Genomic DNA, 24,878 nt, shown 5'->3' with positions numbered 1-24,878 from the left:
GCTGACCTTGGCCTGCATGTCTCGGTAGGCCCTAGAGGCAGCACATTTGGTAGCCAGGTTCAGACTGTGCCAGAGAACCACCCAACCACCTCCACCAGTGACACACTGAAGGAGCAGACTTAAGGAGAGCTCTGCTGGTCCATGGGGTCGGCCTCTGAACAATAGCTCCTCCACTGTAGTCATGACCGGTGTCATAGCCAGTGGGCCTGAGAAATCAATCTTTCCCATTGACAGACTAACATCAATTAAGGCTCAACTACAACAGGACAGTGCACACAGCTCAGACGGGAGTGTGCACCTGGAGTGTGCAGCTCGGGTGACCAAGGAGGCTGAGCCACTGGACCCTACGAGACACATTACATAAGACTACTCTTTCAGCCTGGGAGACATAGTAGTTCTACCTAACACACAGAAACAAACCCAGATGGGCAGCCAAAATGGAGAGATAAATAAGCATATCCAAAATAGAAGAACAGGAGAAATCTCCAGAAAAAGAACTAAGTGAAATGCAGGCAGGCAAACAACTAGATACAGACTTCAAAACGATGGTTGTAAGGATGCTCAATGAGAGAACTTCAACAGTATAAAAAGGACATAGAAACTATCAAAAAGAACCAGCCAGAAATGAAGAACACACTAGAAGAAATCAACTTTAGATTAGATGAAGTAGAGGATTGAATCAGTGATTTGAAGATGAAATAGTAGAAAATACCCAATCAGAAGGGGGGGGGGGGGCGGGGGAAGAGAATCCAAAAAAGTTAGGTAGAGTCTATTTAAAGAAATAACGACTGAAAACATCCCTAACCTAGTGAAAAAGAAAGATACACATGTCCAGGAAATGCAGAGTTCCTAACAAGATGGATCCAAAGAGGCCCATACCAGGACACATCATAATTACAACGCCAAAGTTTAAAGACAAAGAGAGAATCTTAAAAGCAGTAAGAGAAAAGCAGGCAGTCACGTACAAGGGAGCTTCCATAAGACTACCAGCTGATTTCTCAACAAACTTTGTAGTCCAGAAGGGAATGGCAAGAAACAGTCAAAGTGATGAAAAGCGAGGACCTACAATCAAGATTATTCTACCCAGCAAAGCTATTATTTAGAATGGAAGAATAGATAAAGAGCTTGACAGACAAGAAAAAGCTAAAAGAGTTCATCAGGACCAAACCAGGACTGCTTTTCTATTTTTCCTTCATTCTAGGATTTTCCTTCTCTTTCAACTATTGTGAATACCCCAAAATCTGTCATCTGGTTCTTCAAGCTAGTGAGACCCCAAGGTTTCTACTCAAGTTTTAGCTGCCTGAGTGATACCAACCAGGCAACTATTCCAACTTAGTTGATTATATTGGTTGTTCTCTCATGGTTACTCTTCACTTGGCACCACCCTCTCCAATATGTAAAAGCTGTGTCCAAATAAGATGCACTGTGGGTTCATCAGATAACCTTATAGCAATCTTATCCAGTACTGGTCTCCAGCTGGGGCTGACACTCTCATGGTGATCCCTTGAGACCCCCTGCCAACTCTATCCCCTGATGAAACACACCCCAGCCTCTTACTGCTTGGAATGATGGGCTGCTTGCTTGTGTGAAATCCCATCAGGCCACCTGAAGGTCAACTCCTTCAATGACATTCCCAACTTCTGACTGTTCTCTCTTCATCTTGGCCATCCAGGGCAGCTTAGAATTCTCCAAGAGAAAGCAGACACTCGTTTCTTTGTTCATGGAGGCCCAACTTGTGTCTCTGGGAAACAAGTGTCAAGCCCTTAAGAACTCTGTGACTATTTTATTCCAGTACCCTGGAGTAAGCCAGTGGGCTGCTGGGGCTCGGCATGACTCACATGGAGAGTGAGATGGGCCTTGCTTCAGTTCTGGCACATAGCCCCATCTGTGCTGGTGATCTGCTGGGCTCTCACCTCCTCATTTGGAACAAGTGGAAATAGGCCAGAGGTCTCTCTACTCCTACAAAGTCCCTTCCAATAATAGCCTTTTACATTTCTCATCTTCACTAATGCAGGCTGGAGATGGCATGGTGGCTGAACAGGTTCTGCCATCTTTTAGTAGATCCTATGAGAATGTACCTCTTTAGAATATTGAGCATTATCTTCTGTTTGTCTTTGGCTCTAGAGTCTTAACTAAATTCCAAGACAAAGCAAATGCTCCACCCACATCCAGCCACACATTCAATACACGTTTTTAAGTACCTGCTCCGAGCCCAGACCTGAACTGAGGACTGGGGATGCAGAGATAAAAATGGCATGTCTCTGTCCTCAAGGAAGTCACCCTTTATGTCTCTGTCCTCAAGGAAGTCATCCTTTAGTTGGGGAGCATGGGAGGACCCAGAAACCCACAATAATTGCTTATGCTAAGATAGGGGTCCAGTGGGGGTACCGAGAAGTAGTGTAATGCCCTCCTGGGCTACTGGGGGCTGTGAGGAGGAGGAGGGGTGTTTCACCAGAGAGAAGGAAGATTCTGAACAGGGTCACAGAGTTCTGAAACAGCCCAAGGGTCTGGAATTCCAAATGATTTGTAACAACTGGGAATTGAGTTTGAATTTAATCATAGGAGTAATAGGGAGAAGTTTTAAGTAAGAGAAGAACACGGCCATATTTGACTTTCAGAAAGTTCTCCCTGGCGATGGCATGCAGAGATGGGGCTTGAGAGTAGGAGGCCAGGAGAAAACCGATGAGAGATGGCCCAGGGAGCAGGAGCTAAGAGAAAGAGACAGAGAAAACATCCGGGAGACAGCTGGTTGGAGGTGGTGGCTGATGGGAGGAGTCTAGGATGACTCCAATATTTCCAGCTGGGTGAATGGTTGATGGTGATGCCTGTAGAGACTTGAGAAAGAGGCATGCTATAGCTGAGATTACTAGGCTGTGACAATAGATGGGCACATCGCTTTCCAACTCTGTATTCAGTGACTTCAGGTTGGTAGCTTGAAATTGGCATCAATGGGAATATTTACACCACAGAAATTGGCAGATGCGATGAATGAGGACTTTCCCCCAGGAGAGTCCGTTGTTAAGCACCAGCACGCCACTGAGTGTCAAGAGGAAAGATGCTGACCTCCGGGTATGTGCGGCTGGAAGACAGTTCAGTGAGATGATAGAGGATTGAGAACATGAAGGATCCAGAAGCATCCCCTCCCGAGACAAGACAGAGAGGAGAGGCTCATGAGCCTGGGGGAATGGGAACTGGTCAGGAGGTGAGGATTTGGGGGGGTCTCCTATGAAGTCCCCATTTCTCTCTCTGCAATGGTGGTGGGGTGGCTGTATTCAGGGAAAGGGGGAGGACTTCAAGATAGAAGGAGCAGCCCTGGCCAGTTTGGCTCAGCGGTTGGAGCATCAGCCCACGCACCAGAGAGTCCCTGGTTCAGTTCCCGCTAAGGGCACGTACCTCGGTTGAAGTTTGTCCCTGGCCCCTGTTGGGGTCATGTGGGTGGTAACCACTTGATGTGTCTCTCTCACATCGATGTTTCTCTCTCTCTCTTTCTCTCACTCTATCTGAAGATAAATGCAAAAATGTCCTTGGGTGAAGATAATAAAAAAAATAAAGAACAAGATAGAAGGAACAGATGTGAAATAACTGTAAAGCTGGGGAAAGGGACAGATCAGATCATGCAATGTTCTAGGTGACTGAGGTCAGGGCCGTGGTGGAGACCCCACACTGGACGGCCAGGTTATCGTGGGCAGAGTGGGTGAGGTAGGGAGCAAAAGCCTGAGGGGACAAGATGAATGACAGGGAGGACAAAGGCTAAGGCCTTGATGAGTTAGGAAATGAAAGCTAATGTGAGTGGAGGCACAGAACCCTGGGCAGACACTGGAGGTGGCACCACCTTCAGGAGATGACAGGCTCCAGGTCAGCCAGGGTTGCGGCAAAGCCAGCAAAGGCCATTGCAGGTGAGGAAGCTGGAGGTCGCCCCTTGGACGTGACCCCACCTGAGGGTGTAGAAGGATCTATGTGCCCAGTCACCTGTCCTTAGAGCCAGCCTACAGCCTGGTGGTCTGTGTCTTCCAGGGACGAGATTTACTGCCAGATCTGCAAGCAGCTGTCAGAGAACTTCAAAATGAGCAGCCTGGCTCGGGGCTGGATCCTGCTCAGCCTCTGTTTGGGCTGCTTCCCACCCTCTGAGAGGTTCATGAAGGTAGGGAGGGCCCAGGGCAGGGGCTCGGGTTGGAGGGCAGTGGGGACAGGGTACCTGGGAGGATTGGTTGGCCCTGGACCATGGAGCAGGTCCAGAAATCCTGGTTTATGGCTCAGTTCTGCTGCTTCTACTGGCCAGGTAGGACCACAGTGCCTATGCTTCTCTGGGCCTCAGTTTCCCCTTCTATAAAAGAGGACACTGGACCTGGTTTTTCTGGCCCCAAGTCAGGGTCTTCAGCTCACTTGGTCTCAGGCACCATGACGGCCCTTCTGACAAGACAGTGAGATGGTAGATGAAATGTGCATCGAAGAGACGAAGGTGTCCCAGGAGTGAGCGCTGACTGGAGATGGACTGAAGCATCTCTCTCTAGTCCCTAGAACTAAAAATGGAGGCGGGGTATTGACAGGAGCAGTGCTAGATGCTCCAGGCTTCATTGCGGTAATGTGCCTTTTGCTTCTTATCATAAAAGTAATATGTAGTCCGGCTGGTGTGGTTCAGTGGTTGAGCGTTGACCCTGCAGCAGGAGGTCACTGGTTAGATTCCCAGTCAGGGCTCATGCCCAGGGTGTGGGCCCGACCCCCAGTGGGGGGCATGCAGGAGGCGGCCAATCAGTGTTCTCTCTCATCGATGTTTCTATCTCTCTCCCTCCCTTCCTCTCTCTCTAAAATCAATAAAGGGAAAAAAAAAAGCAGTAATGTGTAGGAAATGCAGAAAGTCTAGAAGTCATCCCCACACCCAGAGGTAACTTCCGTTACTATTTTTGGCCTTCGTGGTGTTATAGTGTCACTTTCTCTCAGCTCCCTTTGGGACAGCAGGACGCGTGGTCACGTAGCTGTCTGCCCTGGGCGCTCGGGCCACTCCTGACCCAGCAAGTCACTCCAGGCTGTCTCCTCACGAAACCTCTCTGTGAGGTGAAAAGATTTTCAACACATTTTATCCAACATATTCTGAACATCAACTGTCCTGTGTTTCACATGCCTCCACAAGTGTCTTTTCACCGTCGTACCTCCCCCCAGTGCCAGCTGCAAGCCACCCACACGGCGCTGTCCTGCAGAGTCAGCTGTGGACGCACGTTGGGGTCCGCCTTCCAAGTGCTTATCACCGTGAACACCACCACCAGGGCGGTGCAGTGGGCTGAGCAGCGTCCTGTGCACCCAGAGGTTGCCAGTTCATTCCCAGTCAGGGTGCATGCCTGCCCGTGGGTTTTGTCCCCAGTTGGGGCACATGCAGAAGGCAGCAGATCCACGTTCCCCTCTCTCTCTCTCTCTCTCACTCGCTCGCTCTCTCTCGCTCTCACTCTCTCGCTCTCTCTCTCTCTCTCTCAACATGTCCTCGGGTGAGGATTCAATATATATGTATACCCTGGCCTGTTTGGCTCAGCTAGAACATCAGCCTGCGGACCAAAGAGTTGCAAGTTCAATTCCAGTCCAGGGCACGTACCTGGGTTGCAGTTCGGTCCCCAGCCCTGGTTGGGGTCGTGCGGGAGACAACCAGTCGATGTGTTTCTCTCTCTCTCTCTCTCTCTCTCTCTCTCTCTCTCTCTCTCTCTCTCTCCTTCCCACTGTATCTGAACAAAAAATGTCCTCGGGTGAGGATAAAAAAAAAAGTATGTAAGCCCTGGCCAGTTTGGCTCAGCGGTTAGAGCATCGGTCCATGGACCAGAGAGAACCACCCCCCCCCTCAGGCAGCGAGAAGGAAGTGGTCTCCGTCCTAAGTGCCCTGTGCCCTTTCCCTCCTCACCCACCAGTATTTGCTGAACTTCATTGGTGAAGGGCCAGCCAGCTACGGGCCCTTCTGTGCTGAGCGCCTGAGACGCACCTGTGCCAATGGGGTACGCACGGAGCCCCCAACTTGGCTGGAACTTCAGGTAGGGGCCAGCTGAGGTGGGAGGTGGTCAGATTGGGATGGTGCCAGCCCCCATGGCTCCTCCAGGACCAATGTTGGGATGCCTTCTTCTGTCCTGCCTGCAGGAAGTGTGTCCTTGGGACTCCTCCACCCACTTGGGGAGCCTTCTGTGCCAGTGGTCCCTGTGGCTCAGCCTCTCCAGCCCAGGCCTGAGCTTCCAAGTACCCTCCCCACTGGTCAATCCACATTCCTTTAGGGCCCTACTAGCTAATGGGGGAAATTTAATCTGATAAACCAGTTAGCATTCAATGATGAATGACTGCTAATTGCTTAAAATGTTACCCTCCCAAGGACATTTGCATTTTATAAAGAAGGCAGTGGTCACTGCAAGGTGTCATCCTTGGCGGCATTGCTAGGCATCCCTGTGGGTTCTCACAGGGTTCTCAGGGAGGGCGGGGTTGAGGGGCACCCTCAGCGTCCTGCTGTCCTCATGGCTCCTGGAAGGCCCCACTCCCTGGTGCCCTGTACTGGGGTGGCCCCTGCCACACCCTTTCCCATTCTCACCCTGCCACCCAAGTCCACAGGGCTCTCTTACCTCATGAGCTCTGGATCCCACGTGAACTGGTAGCAGCTGTTTGAGCGTGCTCACACCCTGTTGTGCACAGAGTGAACTGTGGCCCCCACATATCAAAAATGTTCCAGAGTCCAGAGCTGGGTGACTTCCAAGAGTTCTTCTGAGCCTCTGTGATTCTGTCACTCGACCTCCGGAGCTCAGGGTTCTCATGGCAGAGGGCCCTCTGCATGCAGGCTGCCCAGGTGCCGAGCAGAGCACACGCTGCCGGGCAGCACCATGGACAGCCCCCATCCCCCCATCCCGGGTCCATCCCTGCAGAGCACCCAACATCTGCTGGCCTCGGGACACTGGCAACAGAAGAGAAGAGTGGGCCGGACTCCAGGACAGGGCTCTGGAGCCCGGGGCAGGCAGCTACACCCAGGGATCTCTGGGGCACAGAGGCTGAGTCGTCATCCGTCCCCAGGCTGTCAAGTCCAAGAAGCACATCCCGATCCACGTCATCCTGGTGACCGGAGAGAACCTGATAGTCACCGTGGACTCCGCCTCCACATCACGAGAAGTCTGCCTGCACATCGCTCGCAAGCAGGGCCTCAGGGACCACCTGGGCTTCTCCCTCCAGGTCGCTGTGTATGACAAGGTACTGGCCTGGTCCATCCATCCCCCACCTCCGCATGCTCCCAGGCCCGCTCAAGCCCTGGACCCAGACTGACTTGGCCACTGCTGTCCGTCCCAGCTGACAAACACAGATATACACACTCACTCACACACACACTAACACTCAGATACACAGTCACACATGCACACACTCACACACTCACAGTCACATACAATCACACATGCACACACTCAAAGATATACACATTGACACATACATACATGCACACCTATACACACATATACACTCACAGATACACATTCACACATACACCCTGACACACACTCACACACTCATGCACACAACATGCACAGAAACATGTTTCATCAGCAGGCATACTGTCCTCCTGCTCAGACTCTTCCATGCCCAGCCCAGGATATTGCCCTCAGCCCCAGAGCCACACACCCTTCTGCCAGCCCCCACCACACCTGAGCATCCACCGCCACTCAGCACCCACTGACCTCACACCTGAGCAGTTCCCCCCACTCAGCGCCCACTGCACTCACACCTGAGCATCCCTCACTCAGCGCCCACTGCACTCACACCTGAGCAGTTCCCCCCACTCAGTGCCCACTGCAATCACACCTGAGCAGTCCCCCCCACTCAGTGCCCACTGCACTCACACCTGAGCACTCCCCCCCACTCAGTGCCCACTGCACTCACACCTGAGCATCCCCCACTCAGCGCCCACTGCACTCACACCTGGGCAGTCCCCCGACTCAGCGCCCACTGCACTCACACCTGAGCAGTCCCCACACTCAGCGCCCACTGCACTCACACCTGAGCATCCCCCACTCAGCACCCACTGCACTCACACCTGAGCATCCCCCACTCAGCGCCCACTGCACTCACACCTGAGCAGTCCCCACACTCAGCGCCCACTGCACTCACACCTGGGCAGTCCCCCGACTCAACGCCCACTGCACTCACACCTGAGCAGTCCCCCCCACTCAGTGCCCACTGCAATCACACCTGAGCAGTCCCCCCCACTCAGTGCCCACTGACACTCACACCAGAGCAGTCCCCCCCATCGTGCCCACTGCACTCACACCTGAGCAGTCCCCCCACTCAGCGCCCACTGCACTCACACCTGAGCAGTCCCCCACACTCAGCGCCCACTGCACTCACACCTGAGCAGTCCCCAACACTCAGCGCCCACTGCACTCACACCTGAGCATCCCCCACTCAGCACCCACTGCACTCACACCTGAGCATCCCCCACTCAACACCCACTGCACTCACACCTGACCAGTCCCCCCCACTCAGCGCCCACTGCACTCACACCTGAGCAGTCCCCCACTCAGCGCCCACTGCACTCACACCTGAGCAGTCCCCCCCACTCAGTGCCCACTGCACTCACACCTGGGCAGTCCCCCGACTCAGCGCCCACTGCACTCACACCTGAGCATCCCCTACTCAGCGCCCACTGCACTCACACCTGAGCATCCCCTACTCAGCGCCCACTGCACTCACACCTGAGCATCCCCCACTCAGCGCCCACTGCACTCACACCTGAACAGTCCCCCCCCACTCAGTGCCCACTGCACTCACACCTGGGCAGTCCCCCGACTCAGCGCCACTGCACTCACACCTGAGCATCCCCCACTCAGCGCCCACTGCACTCACACCTGAGCATCCCCCACTCAGCGCCCACTGCACTCACACCTGAACAGTCCCCCCCACTCAGTGCCCACTGCACTCACACCTGAGCATCCCCCACTCAGCGCCCACTGCACTCACACCTGAGCATCCCCCACTCAGCGCCCACTGCACTCACACCTGAGCATCCCCCACTCAGCGCCCACTGCACTCACACCTGAGCATCCCCTACTCAGCGCCCACTGCACTCACACCTGAACAGTCCCCCCCACTCAGTGCCCACTGCACTCACACCTGGGCAGTCCCCCGACTCAGCGCCCACTGCACTCACACCTGAACAGTCCCCCCCACTCAGTGCCCACTGCACTCACACCTGGGCAGTCCCCCGACTCAGCGCCCACTGCACTCACACCTGAGCATCCCCCACTCAGCGCCCACTGCACTCACACCTGAGCAGTCCCCCACTCAGCGCCCACTGCACTCACACCTGAGCAGTTCCCCCCACTCAGCACCCACTGACCTCACACCTGAGCAGTCCCCCCCACTCAGCGCCCACTGCACTCACACCTGAGCAGTCCCCCACTCAGTGCCCACTGCACTCACACCTGAGCAGTCCCCCGACTCAGCACCCACTGCACTCACACCTGAGCATCCCCAACACTCAGCGCCCACTGCACTCACACCTGAGCATCCCCCACTCAGCGCCCACTGCACTCACACCTGAGCATCCCCCACTCAGCGCCCACTGCACTCACACCTGAGCATCCCCCACTCAGCGCCCACTGCACTCACACCTGAGCAGTCCCCCCCACTCAGCGCCTACTGCACTCACACCTGACCAGTCCCCCCCACTCAGTGCCCACTGCACTCACACCTGACCAGTCCCCCCCCACTCAGTGCCCACTGCACTCACACCTGAGCAGTCCCCCCCACTCAGCGCCCACTGCACTCACACCTGAGCATCCCCCACTCAGCGCCCACTGCACTCACACCTGAGCAGTCCCCCCCACTCAGCGCCCACTGCACTCACACCTGAGCAGTCCCCCCCACTCAGCGCCCACTGCACTCACACCTGAGCAGTCCCCCCCCACTCAGCGCCCACTGCACTCACACCTGAGCAGTCCCCCCACTCAGCGCCCACTGCACTCACACCTGAGCAGTCCCCCCCACTCAGTGCCCACTGCACTCACACCTGAGCAGTCCCCACACTCAGCGCCCACTGCACTCACACCTGAGCATCCCCCACTCAGTGCCCACTGCATTCACACCTGAGCATCCCCCACTCAGCGCCCACTGCACTCACACCTGAGCAGTCCCCACACTCAGCGCCCACTGCACTCATACCTGAGCTGCACACTCCCATGTAGCAGATGCAAAGATCCGCAGGGCACAGCCCCACCTGATCCACACCCTCACCTATCCAGATGCCCACTTCTCGGCCTCATTCATGCCGACTAGCCGGTCCATGTCCCACCCCAGCCGTGGCAGCCAAGCATCAGCCCTGCCTCCTTTGGGAGGCCGCAAGGAGGAATGTCAGAGTGGCAGGCTCGCCAGGCCCCACGTGGACAGACCTTCAGGGCCCAGATGGGCTGCTGTACCCTGGGGACCCACAGTGGGTGGCTGAGCATGCCCCACATGCATTTGCTGAGAAGGGCACCCCCGTGGGCCAGCACACAGCAGCGCTGACCTCTGTTGCCCCAGTTCTGGTCTCTGGGCAGTGGGCGTGACCATGTCCTGGACGCCATCAGCCAGTGTGAGCAGCTGGCCCGGGAGAGGGGTGAGAGCGAGCGCCAGGCGCCCTGGCGCCTGTACTTCCGGAAGGAGTTCTTCACCCCCTGGCACGATCCCCACGAGGATGCCGTCAGCACCGAGCTCATTTACCGCCAAGTCATCCACGGAGTCCGGTCCGGCGAGTACAGCTTCGAGAAGGTGAGGGTGCACCGCTGCCACAGGGGCCTGGGGGTGTGCAAAGGCAGAGGCGTGGGACCGGGGGTATGCGGGGAGTGCAGGTCCCCAGGCCCCTCTGCTGAGCCTGCAGCTGCCTTCCATGTCCTCCTCCTTTGGACCACAGGTGTGCTCACGCCTCGGGGCCCAGGTACAGCAGTCGGCAGGGAAAACCTCCCATCAACCCCAGGTCCCCAGCCTCACTAACAGCAGCTGTTGATGGGCAACAGGGCCTGGCGTCAAGGCTGGGGCCTCGGAGCCCGGGCACTGGTTGAACCCTACCTGTGCGTCTCCCTAACAGTGTGACCTTGGATCCCCATGTCACCTCTGAGCCCCAGGCCCTCGTCCGGAAGCACAGAGGGTCTCCCAGCGTTGTGGGTCCTGAGGCTCCAGGGAGGGGGTGAGCGCACCTGAGGTGCTGGGAGCAGTGCACCTGAGCTGAGGTCCTCCCGGCCTGTGTCAGGCGGAGGGTGTCTCAGCACCAGAGGCAGCCCCGGAAGTCCTGGCAGCCTACCTGGCCAAGGCAGTGGGCAGGGAGAATCAGGGGCACCGGACGGGGCCCAGAGGACAGGCAGCTGCAGGGTTTGGTCTCTCAGTGGCCCTGGAGCCAAGAGCCTGCCCTGGGTCCCACACAGAGCCCACCCTCTGAGTCCTGGCACAAGCCCCTCAGGGTGGCACTGGTCAGCATGACAAGTGAGGCCTGGGAGAGGCAGAGTCAAGGTCTGCCCACATTCACCCACTCAGACGTGATGGTGGGGTTCCTCCAGGCCTCCCCCCTCCTCCGGGTTCCCTGAGGACAGGCGAGGAGCACAGGGCACACCTGTTGTCAGGGCCCAGTCGGGGCACACAGTGGCTCACCCCCCAAGTTGGGGAAGGGACAAGTTCTGCCTAGAGCCGGTGCAGGACCGGGGGCTGTTCATGCTCCTGGTCATCTCTGGGACCAGCACGGGGTCGGAGCACCCCAGGGGGCTCTGGCTCACCCTTCCCTCACCCTCCCTCTGCCTGGGCAGGAGGAGGAGCTGGTGGAGCTGCTGGCTGGGCACTGCTACGTGCAGCTGGGCGCCGCGGCGGGGAGAGCCGCGGTCCAGGAGCTGCTGCCTGGCGTCATCCCCGCCAAGTTGTACAGGACCAAGCCCCCGGAGAACTGGGCTCGCCTCGTCTCTGCTGCCCATGCCAAGGTCAGCCCCCAGGAGCCGGGGCTCTGCTTTGGGGGGGCCCAGCAGGGGGTGGCCCCTCCCCACGAGTAGCACACACCTGTCTCTTCAGGGTTCACCAGTCTCCTTCAGCCCAGCCCCTGCTACAGGCCCCTCCACGCTCCCTCCACCTTTCAAGTTGGTATCTTGGGTCCAGGCAGCTCATGCCACACTGGTCTCACTGCAGTGCCTGCCTGGGCCTGGCCTTTGGGCACACAGGGCACCTGCAGCTGCTGACCTGACCACACCCTTGCCTCTGCACTGTGCTGCCCTGTCCCAGCTCTGGTCTCTCCTCACCGGCCTGGTGTCTCGGTGCTCTGGTCAGCAGAAAGGGCCGCCTCTGTCCCCCCTGCTTGGTCCTCCTGGTCCACGTGAACATGGCTTCCTCTGGGGGCTCACAGCCCCTCCACGCTGCTGCTCACACCGCTGTCACACACTCATGTTCTCAGGATCACCCACACGCAGGTTCTGCTGCTCCCTGAACTTCCAGCCCAAGAGAGAACAGCGAAGACATACCATCCGAGTCACAGTCCCCTGGCTGCCTTCCCATCCCCGCAGGGACAGCCCTCCCCGACCTTCCCTGCCAGGGCCTCCTGGCGCCCAGGTGCTGCGCCCTGCAGCGGCAGGGGCTTCTCTCAGGGGCCGGGGCCACCGCTGCAGGAGAGCCGTGTGGGCGACCAGGACACAGCCCTTCATCAATACCCCTCCGTCCTCCGGTGGCGCTGTGGACAGGAAAGGCAGGATAGGGAGTGGGACCTGCCTGCTGGTCAGGGGTGGACAGCCCGATGGCAAGGGAACGGGCCCTGCTGAGTGGGTCCCAGAGGCAGGAGCTGGCAGGAGGAAGGACACTGCAAAGGACCAAGTGATGCTGTGTCCGTGCTGCCACTCCGAAGTGGCCTGGAGTGGGCCACGAACAAGCGCCCCTGTGCCGGTGGTCAGGGAAATGCCATTGCTTTGTCCTGCCCTTTGGGGGGTCACAGTGAAGGCTCTGACAAGTCCTGCAGAAAGTCTGCTTCATCCCACATTTCCCAAACAGACTTGACCATAGAAGCCTTGTCCCACCTTCACTCACATTCCCGGGGAACACTCCTGGGGATAGGCGTGGGGGCGGCAGGGCCCATGTGGGCATTTATGGTGTCCCCAGCCCGAGTGCGTGTGTTTGCAAGAGAGACAGACTTTCCAGGGCTCAGACGAGAGGGGGGCGGACAACCCGAGGCACACAGGAGCCTAAACAACCATGAGTGCGAAGTGGCTTCAAATTTGGGAAGTGGGAGTCAGGGTGAGAGTAAAGAATTAGGAAATTTCCCCTCTCCACTTTTTTCAAAAGTGAACAGAGTTTCACTGATTTTTTTTCATTAAACACATGAAACATACATTACCAAATAAATCAGAACATCAGACACATACCAAGAAAAGCAGAATCAGCAGGAGACCGTCACGGTTAGTACTGTGATGTGCCCTCCCAGACAGCTTTATCCGCACGTACACCACTGGGGGTGAACATCACAGAAGAGAAACACACCTTGAAAAGTAAAACCATCAGCCCTGCCAGTTTGGCTCAGCGGACCAAAGAGTCATGGGTTCAATTTTGATCAAGGGCACAGACCTCGGTTGCAGGTTTGGTCCCTGGCCCTGGTCGGGATCATGTGGGTGGCAACCAGTCGATGTGTCTCTCTCACATCGATGTTTCTCTCTCTCTCTTTCTCTGTCTGAAAGTAAAATGGAAAAATATCCTCAGGTGAAGGTTAAAAAAATAAACTAAAATAAAATACAACGGTCAGACGCTAAGACCGTCTCAGGCCGTGTCTTCAGTTGACCACATCGCATGGGACACGTCTCTGTGTCCCTGCATACTGATCGTTACGTGCATTTTAACAGCCATGTGGTATGTGTTAATGGATTATAATTCACTTTTCTGATCCTTATTGGTGAGAGTCAAGGTCATTTCCCATTGTTCACTGTTATTGCGCGAGGTGAGCCACTCTGCAGATGTGAGTTGTACACACTCAATGTATTCATCATGATCAATCCCCATGAAAGGGACTTCAGAGCGTGTGGACATCGTAAAATACTTGGTCTCTGTCGCACCTGGCCAGAGGACCCCTCAGATACAGTGCCCCTGTTTTATTCCCCAGCCCCTCGGGGTCACCCCACCAGATTTTACAGTAGGAATAAGAGGCATTTTTATTTAACAAGCAGTAAAGTCAGTGAGTTCAGTTAGGCACTCAGAGTGGTGCAGATGGGGACTGGAGGGGGTGGTTGAAATGATGGCCCCTGAGAGATGCTTCCCAAGTGCACAGATGAAGAAAGACAGAGGTGCCCAGGACACAGTGATACACACCAAGACAGGCCACATGCCCAGATCCATGGGGCATATACTGGCAAGAGCAAGCCCAGCACAGACACAAGCCACAGACACGAGCCACAGACATGATCCCACAGACACGACCCCACAAACATAAGCCCACAGATATGAGCTTACAGACACAAGCCCACAGACACGAACTTACTGACATGAGCCACAGACACGAGCCCACAGACACGAGCTTACAGACATGAGCCACAGACATGAGCCCACAGACATAAGCCACAGACATGAGTTTACAAACATGAGCCACGGGCACAAGCCATGGACATGAGCCACGAACATGAGCCCACAGACACAAGCCACAGACACGAGCCACAGACACGAGCCACAGACACGAGCCCACAGAAATGAGCCACAGACACGAGCCCACAGACATAAGCCACAGACATGAGTTTACAAACATGAGCCACGGGCACAAGCCATGGACACGAGCCACAGACACGAGCCCACAGAAATGAGCCACAGACACGAGCCCACAGACATAAGCCACAGACATGAGTTTACAAACATGAGCCACGGGCACAAGCCATGGACATGAGCCACAAACATGAGCCCACAGACACGAGCCACAGACACGAGCCACAGACACAAGCCCACAGGCATGAGCCACAGACACAAGCCACAGACACGAGCCCACAGACACGAGCCCACAGACATGAGCCCACAGACACGAGCCCACAGGCATGAGCCACAGACACGAGCCCACAGACATGAGTTTACAGCCATGAGCTTACAGACACGAGCCCACAGACATAAGCCATGGACATGAGCTTACAAACATGAGCCATGGGCACAAGCCATGGACATGAGCCACGAACATAAGCCCACAGACATAAGCTTACAGACCTGAGCGACAGACACAAGCCCACAGACCTGAGCCCACAGACACGAGCCACAAACACCAGCCCACAGACACGAGCCCACAGACACGAGCCACAAACACCAGCCCACAGACACGAGCCCACAGACACAAGCCCACAGACATGCTCAGGCAGAACACACAGCTATCCCCACAAAGGCGACCACCAGCAGCCTGGCCTGCAGCTCTGCATCCTGATGCTAAAGAGGAATAAAGCCCAGCCCTGGTTAATTCAGCTCAGTGGTTAGAGTGTCGGCTCGTGGACCAAAGGGTCACAGGTTTGATCCCCAGTCAAGGGCACGTACCTGGGTTGCGGTTCGTTCCAGCCCTGGTCAGGGTCATGTGGGAGGTAACCCATCAATGTGTCTCTCACATCTATTTTCCTCTCTGTCTCTCTCCCTCCCTCCTTTCCACTGTATCTAAACATTCATGGAAAAATACCCTCAGGTGAGGATTAACAAAAAAAAAAAGAGGGTCCAGCCAGTGTGGCTCAGTGGTTGAGCATCTACCCTGCACCAAGAGGTCGCCAGTTTGATTCCTGGTCAGGACACATGCCCAGGTTGTGGGGGGCATGCAGGAGGTGGCCTATCGATGTCCTCTCTCATCGATGTTTCTCTCTCTCTCTCTTCTTCTCACTTCCTCTCTCTCTCAAATCAATAAAAAAGGAAAAAAACTTTTTTTAAATAAAAAGAGGAAGAAAGCCTAGCTCCCTTCTCAAAACCACCCATGAAGGACGCACCCCCAGCCTCCTACCTGGCCCTCTCTGGGGTCTGGCCCCACTGTAGGCCGAGGCTCTGAAGAATGATCCAGCATCAAGCTCCTGGGCACCAGGCGGTATTGGGGCGGCAGGCTGGGGCTAGAAAGCAGTGACAGCGCTGACACCCCGTGTCCCCGAGCAGGCACCCTACACCCAGGAGCGGGCAGCACCGCGGGCCGTGCAGGAGCAAGTGGTCCAGACCGCCCGCCTGCAGTGGCCGCTGCTCTTCTCCAGACTCTTTGAAGTCACCACTGTTTCTGGTAATAGTCAAGGGTGGGGTGAGGGGTGCAGGTGGGGACCCCCACCCAGGGTCGGTCCAGGCTTCACACCCTGTCTTCTCTGACCAGGCCCCCGGCTGCCCAAAGCCCAGTTGATCTTGGCTGTGAACTGGAAGGGGCTGGATTTCCTGGACCAGAAGGAGAGGACCCTCCTGGAACTCTCCTTCCCAGAGGTCATGAGCATGATCACCAACAGGTGGGTGCCCCAGGGAAGAAGCCAAAATGGCTCTTTCCTCAAAGCTCTGTCCTTGGGGCTCGAGGAGAGACAGAGAGGGAGGAGCATTGTCCCCGGAGCCCCGCCGGGGAGGGATGAGGACTGACCTGCATAGTGTGGTGGCCACGGGCCATGGGCACCGCTTTCTTCTGCCAGGCCGTCCCTCGCTGTGCGCTGCGCCATGAATCCCGCACGGCCCTCTCGGCCTCCCTGACCCAGTCCCCCCGAAAGGGGTGCAACCGTGCGGCCTGGAGGGGTGCCTTCCTTCCAGGCTCCTTTCCCTCCCACGGGCCATGCAGCGGTGCAGGCCATCTGGGAGCGCAATGATTGACAGATCGGGTGTGAGGTCACAGAGCAGCGCTGGGGTGTCCTTGCAGGCCAGCTGGGCCTCGGCCACCCTTCCCCACAGCTCTCCACGGCTCTCATCTTCTGAGAACGCGTCCAGGCCCTGGGGAAGGCCGGCCTGTGCCCTGCAGGGCCCTCCCTTAAAGCCCAGGATGGCATGACCACGGCGACTGTGACTTCCTGAGGCTGACCGTGCTGGCCACACGCCCGTGCGCCGTGAAGTCCACCACCCCTGAGGCCCACACACAAGCCGAGGCACGAGGGCTGGCGGCGTGCCCACGCTCACCTGGCTCAGCTCCGGCTCCGCTCGTCAGTGTCCCTGTGGGGGCCCTGCACACTGGCTGCCTCATCGCCTGCCCAGGGCTGACCCTACCACTGGGGGTTGGCACCGCTCACTGCCTCTGAGGCCCAAGGGGCCCTGAGCTCTGACTATCAGTTGCCACCACACAGCCTGGCCCTGCCTGTGGCCTGTCCCCTCATCTGTAGCTCAGGAAGGTCCCTTCTGAGGCTGCTGAGGGCCTGGAATGGGAGGGCAGAGGAGGCTCTGCTCATGTGGCATCCTTGGTCCCCAGGCAGGCCCAGGGTGGGCAGAGGCTGCTGCTGTCCACGCTGCATGAAGAGGAGTACGAGTTCGTGTCCCCCAGCAGCGTGGCCATTGCCGAGCTGGTGGCCATGTTTCTGGAGGGCTTGAAAGAGAGGTCCGTGTTCGCCATGGCCCTGCAGGACCAGAAAGCCACAGGTGCCTGGCCGGGGGGCGTGGATGGTGGGAGGACAACCTGCAGGTGGCTGGGTCATGTCCCCGCAGCCACGTGGCGCAGGCTCAGGGGCCCGGGCGGAGGGGCGGAGAGAAGCCCTACGGGCAGCTCTGGGCAGGGCCCTCCCTTCCACAAAGCGAGTCCAGGAGATCTGCAGCCCCAGCCCCAGCTGAGGACCCACGGGAAGCATGGGGAGGTCAGGGTTCCTGCAGATGGACGTGGAGGGCAGAGCCAGCAGCCCGGAAACCTTGTCCCTACCACCCAGTCCGCCCCACCACCCCCTCGTGAAAGAGGGCTGTCACCTCACTTTACAGATGAGGGTCACATGGCACCCAGGCGGGCATGGTGACAGCCACCTCTAGCCTCGCAGGCCACGGTGGCTCCTACCAGGCCTCTGAGTGGGTGTCCCAAGGTAGGGCCGTGGCCAGAGCTCCCAGCCCTTGCCCGCAGGGCTCTCAAGAGCCCAAGCCCTGGGACCCCGGCCGCCGCTCCCGTCAGAGCGGACTGGGCCTCGGCTGTCTCAGCTCCCTCATCGCTCTGCAAAGACAGCCCATAAATGCCAGCAGACCTCGATCTCTGTGGAGCCCTTGGTGAGCGGTGGCTTCTCTGCCCGTGTGTGACCTGGCATTGCAGAGGATGTCAACCTCCTGGCCTGTAAGAAGGGGGACCTGCTGATCCTGACAAAGAAGCAGGAGCCGCTGGCCTCCGAGAACTGGACCCTGGGCCAGAATGCCCGGACAGGCCGGACGGGGCTGGTGCTCACCACCTGCCTCTACGTCATCCCCACAGTCACCAAGCCCTCGGCACAGCTGCTGGTATGCTGTTTCCGACCTGGGCACCCATGGGCACAGGGGGAAGTGGCCAGGATGCCAGGCCTGGGGTCCCAGCTCAGGGGCCTGCATCCCACCTCACAGAGGGCCATGAGCCCACCTGGACATCAGGTCAGTTCTGCCAGCCCACCGTCCCTCCGGGGCAACTGTGAAGCTGGCAGCCACTGTGCCATGCCCAGCACAGCGCTTGGGAGGCTCAGTAAGTGGGCATCCCTTCCATCTCCCACCGGAGTGTGTCCTAGGAACAGACCACCCCTTCCCCAGCCTCAGCCTCACTGAAACCCTGCCTCAAGGGGCCCAAGTCTCCGCACCCTTGAGAACCACCCCGTCCCCGTCCCTGAGAGCAGCCCCTGGGAGGTAGGACAGACAGACATTCCAACATGCATGCACTGAGTGCCAACGAGCTGCCTCACGCCTGCAACACGAGACAGCACAACAGGGTCTCCTTCCAGGGGCATTCAGGCCAGTGACTGATCAGTGGCCACGAGGTGCCCCACGGAGCAGGGCAGGCTCAGCCTGTCTGGAGGGCACCCCGGGGGGAGGGCCAGGCAGCAGGCCAGGGCAGAGATGCCTTAACCAGTGTTTCCGGGGCAGCAGGGCCCAGTGGGTGTGAGAAGCCCTCCGGAGAGAAACCAAGCAGGCTCAGGGAGGTTGTCCCTGGTCCAGGCCACACAGCAGGTGACCCAGGAGGAGGACACCCAGGCCTGTTCAGCTGTGGTCCTACCCCTCCCAAGTCACTAAAACCACTAGATCAGGAGGAGGAAGGGCCTTGTGGGCAGCGGCTCCAGGCACCCACGGCTCTGTGCCCCACAGAGCTTGCTCGCGATGTCGCCAGAGAAGCGGAAGCTGGCCACCCAGGCAGAAGCTGGCCACCCTGCAGAAGCCCTGTCTGAGGAGCAGGCCCAGGAGAAGCAGCACACCCTGGAGGAATTCTCCTACGAGTTCTTCAGGTGCCCCCCCACCCCACCCCATGCCCAGCCCCCGGCAGCCCTCTGTGCTAACTGAGGACTGGGGGGAGGCCGCCGAGGCAGGGGTGCTGTCCACGGTGTCTCCCCAGGCAAGAAGGCAGCCCTCTGAGCCTCCCCCAACCACTATGGAGGTTGGAGGGAGTGACCTGTGTCTGAGCTGAGTGCAGTGGGCAAGATGGCCCCCCACAGGGACCACCCAGAGCCCCTCGCCCTCCCACTGTGCACAAGGGGCAGAGGGGGAGGGGACCAGGAACTCAGGGCACCTCACACCAGCCTCTTCCTGACAGGGCCCCGGAGAAGGAGACAGTCAGCAGAGCCATGTTCCACCTGGCCCGGTCCCGAGGCCACCTGTGGGCTCACTCCTCCGAGCCTCTGCGGCAGCCTCTGCTCAAGCGCGTCCACGCCAACACGGAGCTGCGGGACGCGGCCTGCCAGATCTTCATCGATATCCTTCCCCAGGGCGCCCACCCGCCGGGTCTCCCCATCCTTCCCCAGGGCGCCCGCCCACCCGGTCTCCATTCTTCCCCACAGTGCGCTCACCCCAGGCCAGGTCTCCATCCTTCCCCACAGTGTGCCCACCCCAGGCCAGGTCTCCATCCTTCCCCAGAGTGTGCTCACCCCAGGCCAGGTCTCCATCCTTCCCCACAGTGCGCCCACCCCAGGCCAGGTCTCCCCATCCTTCCCCACAGTGCGCCCACCCCAGGCCAGGTCTCCCCATCCTTCCCCACAGTGTGCTCACCCCAGGCCAGGTCTCCCCATCCTTCCCCACAGTGCGCCCACCCCAGGCCAGGTCTCCCCATCCTTCCCCACAGTGCGCCCACCCCAGGCCAGGTCTCCCCATCCTTCCCCCCAGTGCGCCCACCCCAGGCCAGGTCTCCCCATCCTTCCCCACAGTGCGCCCACCCCAGGCCAGGTCTCCCCATCCTTCCCCACAGTGCGCCCACCCCAGGCCAGGTCTCCATCCTTCCCCACAGTGCGCCCACCCCAGGCCAGGTCTCCCCATCCTTCCCCACAGTGCGCCCACCCCAGGCCAGGTCTCCCCATCCTTCCCCACAGTGCGCCCACCCCAGGCCAGGTCTCCCCATCCTTCCCCACAGTGCGCCCACCCCAGGCCAGGTCTCCCCATCCTTCCCCACAGTGCGCCCACCCCAGGCCAGGTCTCCCCATCCTTCCCCACAGTGCGCCCACCCCAGGCCAGGTCTCCCCATCCTTCCCCACAGTGCGCCCACCCCAGGCCAGGTCTCCCATCCTTCCCCACAGTGCGCCCACCCCAGGCCAGGTCTCCCCATCCTTCCCCACAGTGTGCCCACCCCAGGCCAGGTCTCCCCATCCTTCCCCACAGTGCGCCCACCCCAGGCCAGGTCTCCCCATCCTTCCCCACAGTGCGCCCACCCCAGGCCAGGTCTCCCCATCCTTCCCCACAGTGCGCCCACCCCAGGCCAGGTCTCCATCCTTCCCCACAGTGCGCCCACCCCAGGCCAGGTCTCCATCCTTCCCCACAATGCGCCCACCCCAGGCCAGGTCTCCATCCTTCCCCACAATGCGCCCACCCCAGGCCAGGTCTCCCCATCCTTCCCCACACTGCGCCCACCCCAGGCCAGGTCTCCCCATCCTTCCCCAGGGCGCCCACCCCAGGCCGGGTGTCAGGAGCTCTGGGGACTGCTGGGGGTCGGTGGTGGGTGCAGGTCGGGGGTGTAGCTTGTTCTCCCTGACAGCCATACCCATCCTCAAGTTCATGGGCGACTACCCGTCCCGGCAGTCCTGGAGCCCCGTGGAGCTCACCGACCAGATCTTCTCATGGGCCCTGCAGGACGCGGCCCTGCGGGACGAGGTCTACTGTCAGCTCCTGAAGCAGCTGACGCACAACCCCGTGAGGTCTGCTGGCCACGGCGGGGAGCAGGGCACTGCCAGGCCCGCTGTGCTCAGCCCGCTCCCAGAGGCTGTGCCCACGGGTCAGATGGGGAGGTGCAGTGCGTGGAGGCTGCAGAGCCGCCAGGGCACAGTAGCCAGGGAAGGGCTGGACCCTGCTGTCCTGCTGACTCCCTGGGTGCTCAGAGCCAGGAGGGCCATGGTCCTGCCTGGGGCCCTGCCTGCTGCCATCCTTGCTTCTCAAACCTCAGCTGTCTCCTCCACAAAAGGGGCACAACAGCACCCCCCAGCTCCTGGATCTGAGAGCCTTCTTGGCACTGGGCAGCGGAGCGATGGGCTCCTTAGCGGAGGGGTCTCGGGTCCCATCGTCCCAAGGCGCCTGGCAGCCTGGTCTCTGGGAGGGGCTTCTCCTGGCTGATGGGCACTGTACCCGCAGGCTCAGCGAAGAGCGGGGCTGGCAGCTGCTTTGGCTCTGTGCTGGCCTCTTCCCCCCTGGCAAGGCACTGCTGCCCCACGTCCAGAAGTTCATAGACACAAGGAGGACCCAGCTCCTGGCCCCCGACAGCAGCCGCCGCCTCCAGAGGGTCCTGAGGTGAGCCTGCCGCCCTGAGCACCCCCCTGGAGTGTCCGCTGGGGTGCTGAGGGGTGCAGTGGCCTTCCCGGAGCTGATGGCCAGAGGAGCCAGACTGCCCCTGCTCTGCAGAAGGAGGTGTTAGTGTGGGGAGGTGGAACCGGGCCCCAGCCTCTGGGGAGGAAGGTGGAGCGTGAGGCTCGGGAGGGTCTCAGAAGGGTTTGGTGGTCAGAGGTGGCTTCAGGCCTCAGTCATAGCAATGAGCTCCCCACCCCGACAGCTGCCTGTCCAGGGCACAGAGGGGACTGCCTGGAGGCCACGGGGTGACCTGGATACCCCAAGCTCCCCCTCTTCCAGCCTAGGTCAGAGGCCCAACCCCCACCAGGCCCTCTTACAGCCTGCGGGCAGTCTTTCCTTGGCTCTGTGTGGGATCCGAGGCACTGCCTGTCCCTTGGGTGTGTACGTCTGTGGTTATAGGGGGGCATGTGAGTAGCTGTACAGTGAGGTCATGGTCATGGGGGGAGCGGTGCCCTGAGAGGCCCTGCTGGGGGCCCTGGCCCCTCCTGCCCCATGTCCCTGCGTAAGAGGACAGAAAAGCACCCCACCCTGCTGCTGGAGGCCCTGTCCAGCCAAGTCCCCTTCCCCTCCTCAGAGCCTGGGCCCCCAGGGAGCTAAGTCTGGGCTGGCCTCTGCCCCTTCTCGAGCCCCAGGCCGGCACAGCCCCAGGAACCCGTCAGCAGCGCCGCTGGGGTTCTTTGGTTCTGTGTCTGGCACGGCTGTGGAATCAGCGGGGGGCGGCGGCCTCAGCGAGCCTGTCGTCCCCAGGGCGGGCCCCCGCAAGCAGCCCCCGCACCCGGTGGAGGTGGAGGCCGCGGAGCAGGCCGTCTCCCGGCTCTGCCACAAAGTCTTCCTGCCCAACGGCACCAGCGAGGTGAGCCCGGCCGCTCCTGACCTCAGCGGCCTCGGTTCCCCAAGGGGTGGCGACCTCCAAGAAACTGCCCGACCCGGCAGGGCGCCCTACAGCACGAGCTGCACGCGCCTGCAGGTGCTCTGGGCCGGCACAGGGGGGCCGCCGGGAGGCTGCCCTGTGGAGCCGGCGGCCCAGGGGCCGGGGTGAGGCAGAGGACACAGGAGACCCGCACAGGGGCAGGTGGTGCCACTGGGTGCGCCTGCGGAAAGCACCAGTCCCGCTGCGAGGACAGGCCCTCGACCCGGCCCGCAGCGCAGGCGCAGAGGCGGGCGCGTCCGCCGGGCTGCAGGCTCCCGCAGAGAGGTCGGGCTGGGCATGGGAGTCCCCCGAGACCGTGGATTGTGACCTAACATGACATCTGGCAGTGTCCCTTCTCAGCCGTCTTGGGGCACAGCAGGGCCGGGGTCTGAGGGGCCGTCCGGGCGGAGCCTCGTCCTCAGGTGTGCCCATGCCCCTCGCTGCCCAGATGCTGGAGGTGGGCGCCCACACCCGGGTGCGGGACGTGTGCGAAGGCATCGCGGCCCGGCTGCAGCTGGTGTCCTGGGAAGGCTGCAGCCTCTTCATCAAGATTGCGGACAAGGTACTGCTGGCAGGCGGGCCGGAGCTGGGGGAGGCAGGGCCTGTGGCAGTGCCCGCCTGTGCTGCCCTGAGGGGCTGTAACGCCTGCCAGAGCCGGGGTGGGGGTCAGCGTGTGGCAGTGCCCGCCTGTGCTGCCCTGAGGGGCTGTAACACCTGCCAGAGCCGGGGTGGGGGTCAGCGTGTGGCAGTGCCCGCCTGTGCTGAGGGGCTGTAACACCTGCCAGAGCCGGGGTGGGGGTCAGCGTGTGGCAGTGCCCGCCTGTGCTGAGGGGCTGTAAGGACAAAGGTGAGTGAGCTCCTAGAGCCCACAGGCCCCAGGGAGCAAGGCACAGCATGGAGTCTAGTGTCCCCATCCCTGGTGCCCCCCAGCAGGGCACCCCCAGGAGGCCCCTTCACCTGTGCACCTCCTTTGCCTCTGTCCATACCCACCCCAGGTCATCAGCCAGAAGGAGGCAGACTTCTTCTTCGACTCCTTGCGGCACGTGTCAGACTGGGTGAAGAAAAGCAAGCCTCAGAAAGAAGGTGGGGTGTCGGCGGGGTGTCCGCAGCGCAGGGTGGGGATCCCTCTGGGATGGAGGGGCAGGGGCAGGGACTGTCTGCCTCCTCGGACCAGGGTCCAAGGCTCCCCAGCATCTCCTGCAGACCCATGCCCCTTCATTCATTCCCCCATGCCCCCCTCGGAGTATAGCAGCCGGGGACCAGGCAGTGGGGGTCCTGCCCAGGAGCTCTCCCCACGTGGGCAGCCGCAGCCTCTGAGAGATGAAGGACGCGTGGGGCCATGGGGCTGCGCAGGGCCCGACCCCCAGGGAGGCAGGACACTCCTGAGAGGGCTTCTGCACGGTCTTGGAGAGCGAAGAGGAGCTGGGGCCGGAAGGGGCGGGTGGGGCCTGCCTGGAGGAGGTGCCGACAGGCAGTGCTGTGAGGGTCCAGGAGAGGGCGCTGCGGGCAGTGCCGGGAGGTTGGCAGCAGGACTGGGGCCTCGAGAGGGGATGGGACACGGGGACGCGGCCACAGAGCCTGACACGTGGCAGTGGTCCTGGTGAGAGCCAGGCCTTGCCAGGCTGAGGCTCACTGCTGCCCCGCCCAGGGGCCCCTGTGACTCTCCCCTACCAGGTCTACTTCATGCGCAAGCTGTGGCTCAATGTGGCCCCAGGGAAGGACCTGAGGGCGGACACCATACTCCATTACCACCAGGTACCCGCAGGCACCCTCCCTCCGCCCCCCCTGCTCTGAGAGGAGGGGGAGGCGGGGCCCACGAAGGCTCCCTTGTCAGGGCTCCTGACCCCCACGGGAGGGCCAGGAGCATCCAGAGGCTCACCAGGGGCTTCTGGAGCTCTCAAGGCCCCTGGTGACCAGACCTGTCCCCTGAGGGCTAGAGCCAGGGGCAGAGGGATGGGGGGGCACAGCCGGAGGAGCACTAGCCCTTGTCCCGAGGGAGGGAGTGGGTGGGCCGCTGCATTCACAGCAAGATATTGGGGGTCTCTGCCAGCTCTCTCCTCCGCCCCTGCAAGAAACCCTACCCTAGGACCGACCCCAAGGCTGTCCCCCCAGGTGGGCTAACACC

At 59.9% G+C, this 24,878-nt stretch overlaps 1 protein-coding gene across 1 annotated transcript in view; it reads left to right on the top strand.

Annotated features, from left to right (window-relative positions):
• The window catches only part of MYO7B (myosin VIIB), a 100,702-nt gene that overhangs the window by 73,966 nt on the left and 1,858 nt on the right, over positions 1 to 24,878 (top strand). The window contains exons 26-42 of the mRNA XM_036254578.1: positions 4,015 to 4,141; positions 5,889 to 6,008; positions 7,024 to 7,197; positions 10,516 to 10,743; positions 11,769 to 11,936; positions 16,078 to 16,195; positions 16,283 to 16,409; positions 17,345 to 17,511; positions 18,161 to 18,342; positions 19,171 to 19,307; positions 19,613 to 19,770; positions 21,047 to 21,200; positions 21,631 to 21,786; positions 22,591 to 22,696; positions 23,202 to 23,315; positions 23,749 to 23,836; positions 24,402 to 24,508. Of these exons, the coding sequence (XP_036110471.1) occupies positions 4,015 to 4,141; positions 5,889 to 6,008; positions 7,024 to 7,197; positions 10,516 to 10,743; positions 11,769 to 11,936; positions 16,078 to 16,195; positions 16,283 to 16,409; positions 17,345 to 17,511; positions 18,161 to 18,342; positions 19,171 to 19,307; positions 19,613 to 19,770; positions 21,047 to 21,200; positions 21,631 to 21,786; positions 22,591 to 22,696; positions 23,202 to 23,315; positions 23,749 to 23,836; positions 24,402 to 24,508 (2,431 nt within the window). The remainder of the gene's footprint in view (positions 1 to 4,014; positions 4,142 to 5,888; positions 6,009 to 7,023; positions 7,198 to 10,515; positions 10,744 to 11,768; positions 11,937 to 16,077; positions 16,196 to 16,282; positions 16,410 to 17,344; positions 17,512 to 18,160; positions 18,343 to 19,170; positions 19,308 to 19,612; positions 19,771 to 21,046; positions 21,201 to 21,630; positions 21,787 to 22,590; positions 22,697 to 23,201; positions 23,316 to 23,748; positions 23,837 to 24,401; positions 24,509 to 24,878) is intronic.

The sequence above is a fragment of the Molossus molossus genome, unplaced genomic scaffold, assembly GCF_014108415.1.
Source record: "Molossus molossus isolate mMolMol1 unplaced genomic scaffold, mMolMol1.p scaffold_m16_p_11, whole genome shotgun sequence".
NCBI lineage: Eukaryota > Metazoa > Chordata > Mammalia > Chiroptera > Molossidae > Molossus > Molossus molossus.
The sequence above is the reverse complement of the archived record's forward strand: the minus strand, read 5'-3'. Positions and strand labels throughout refer to the sequence as shown.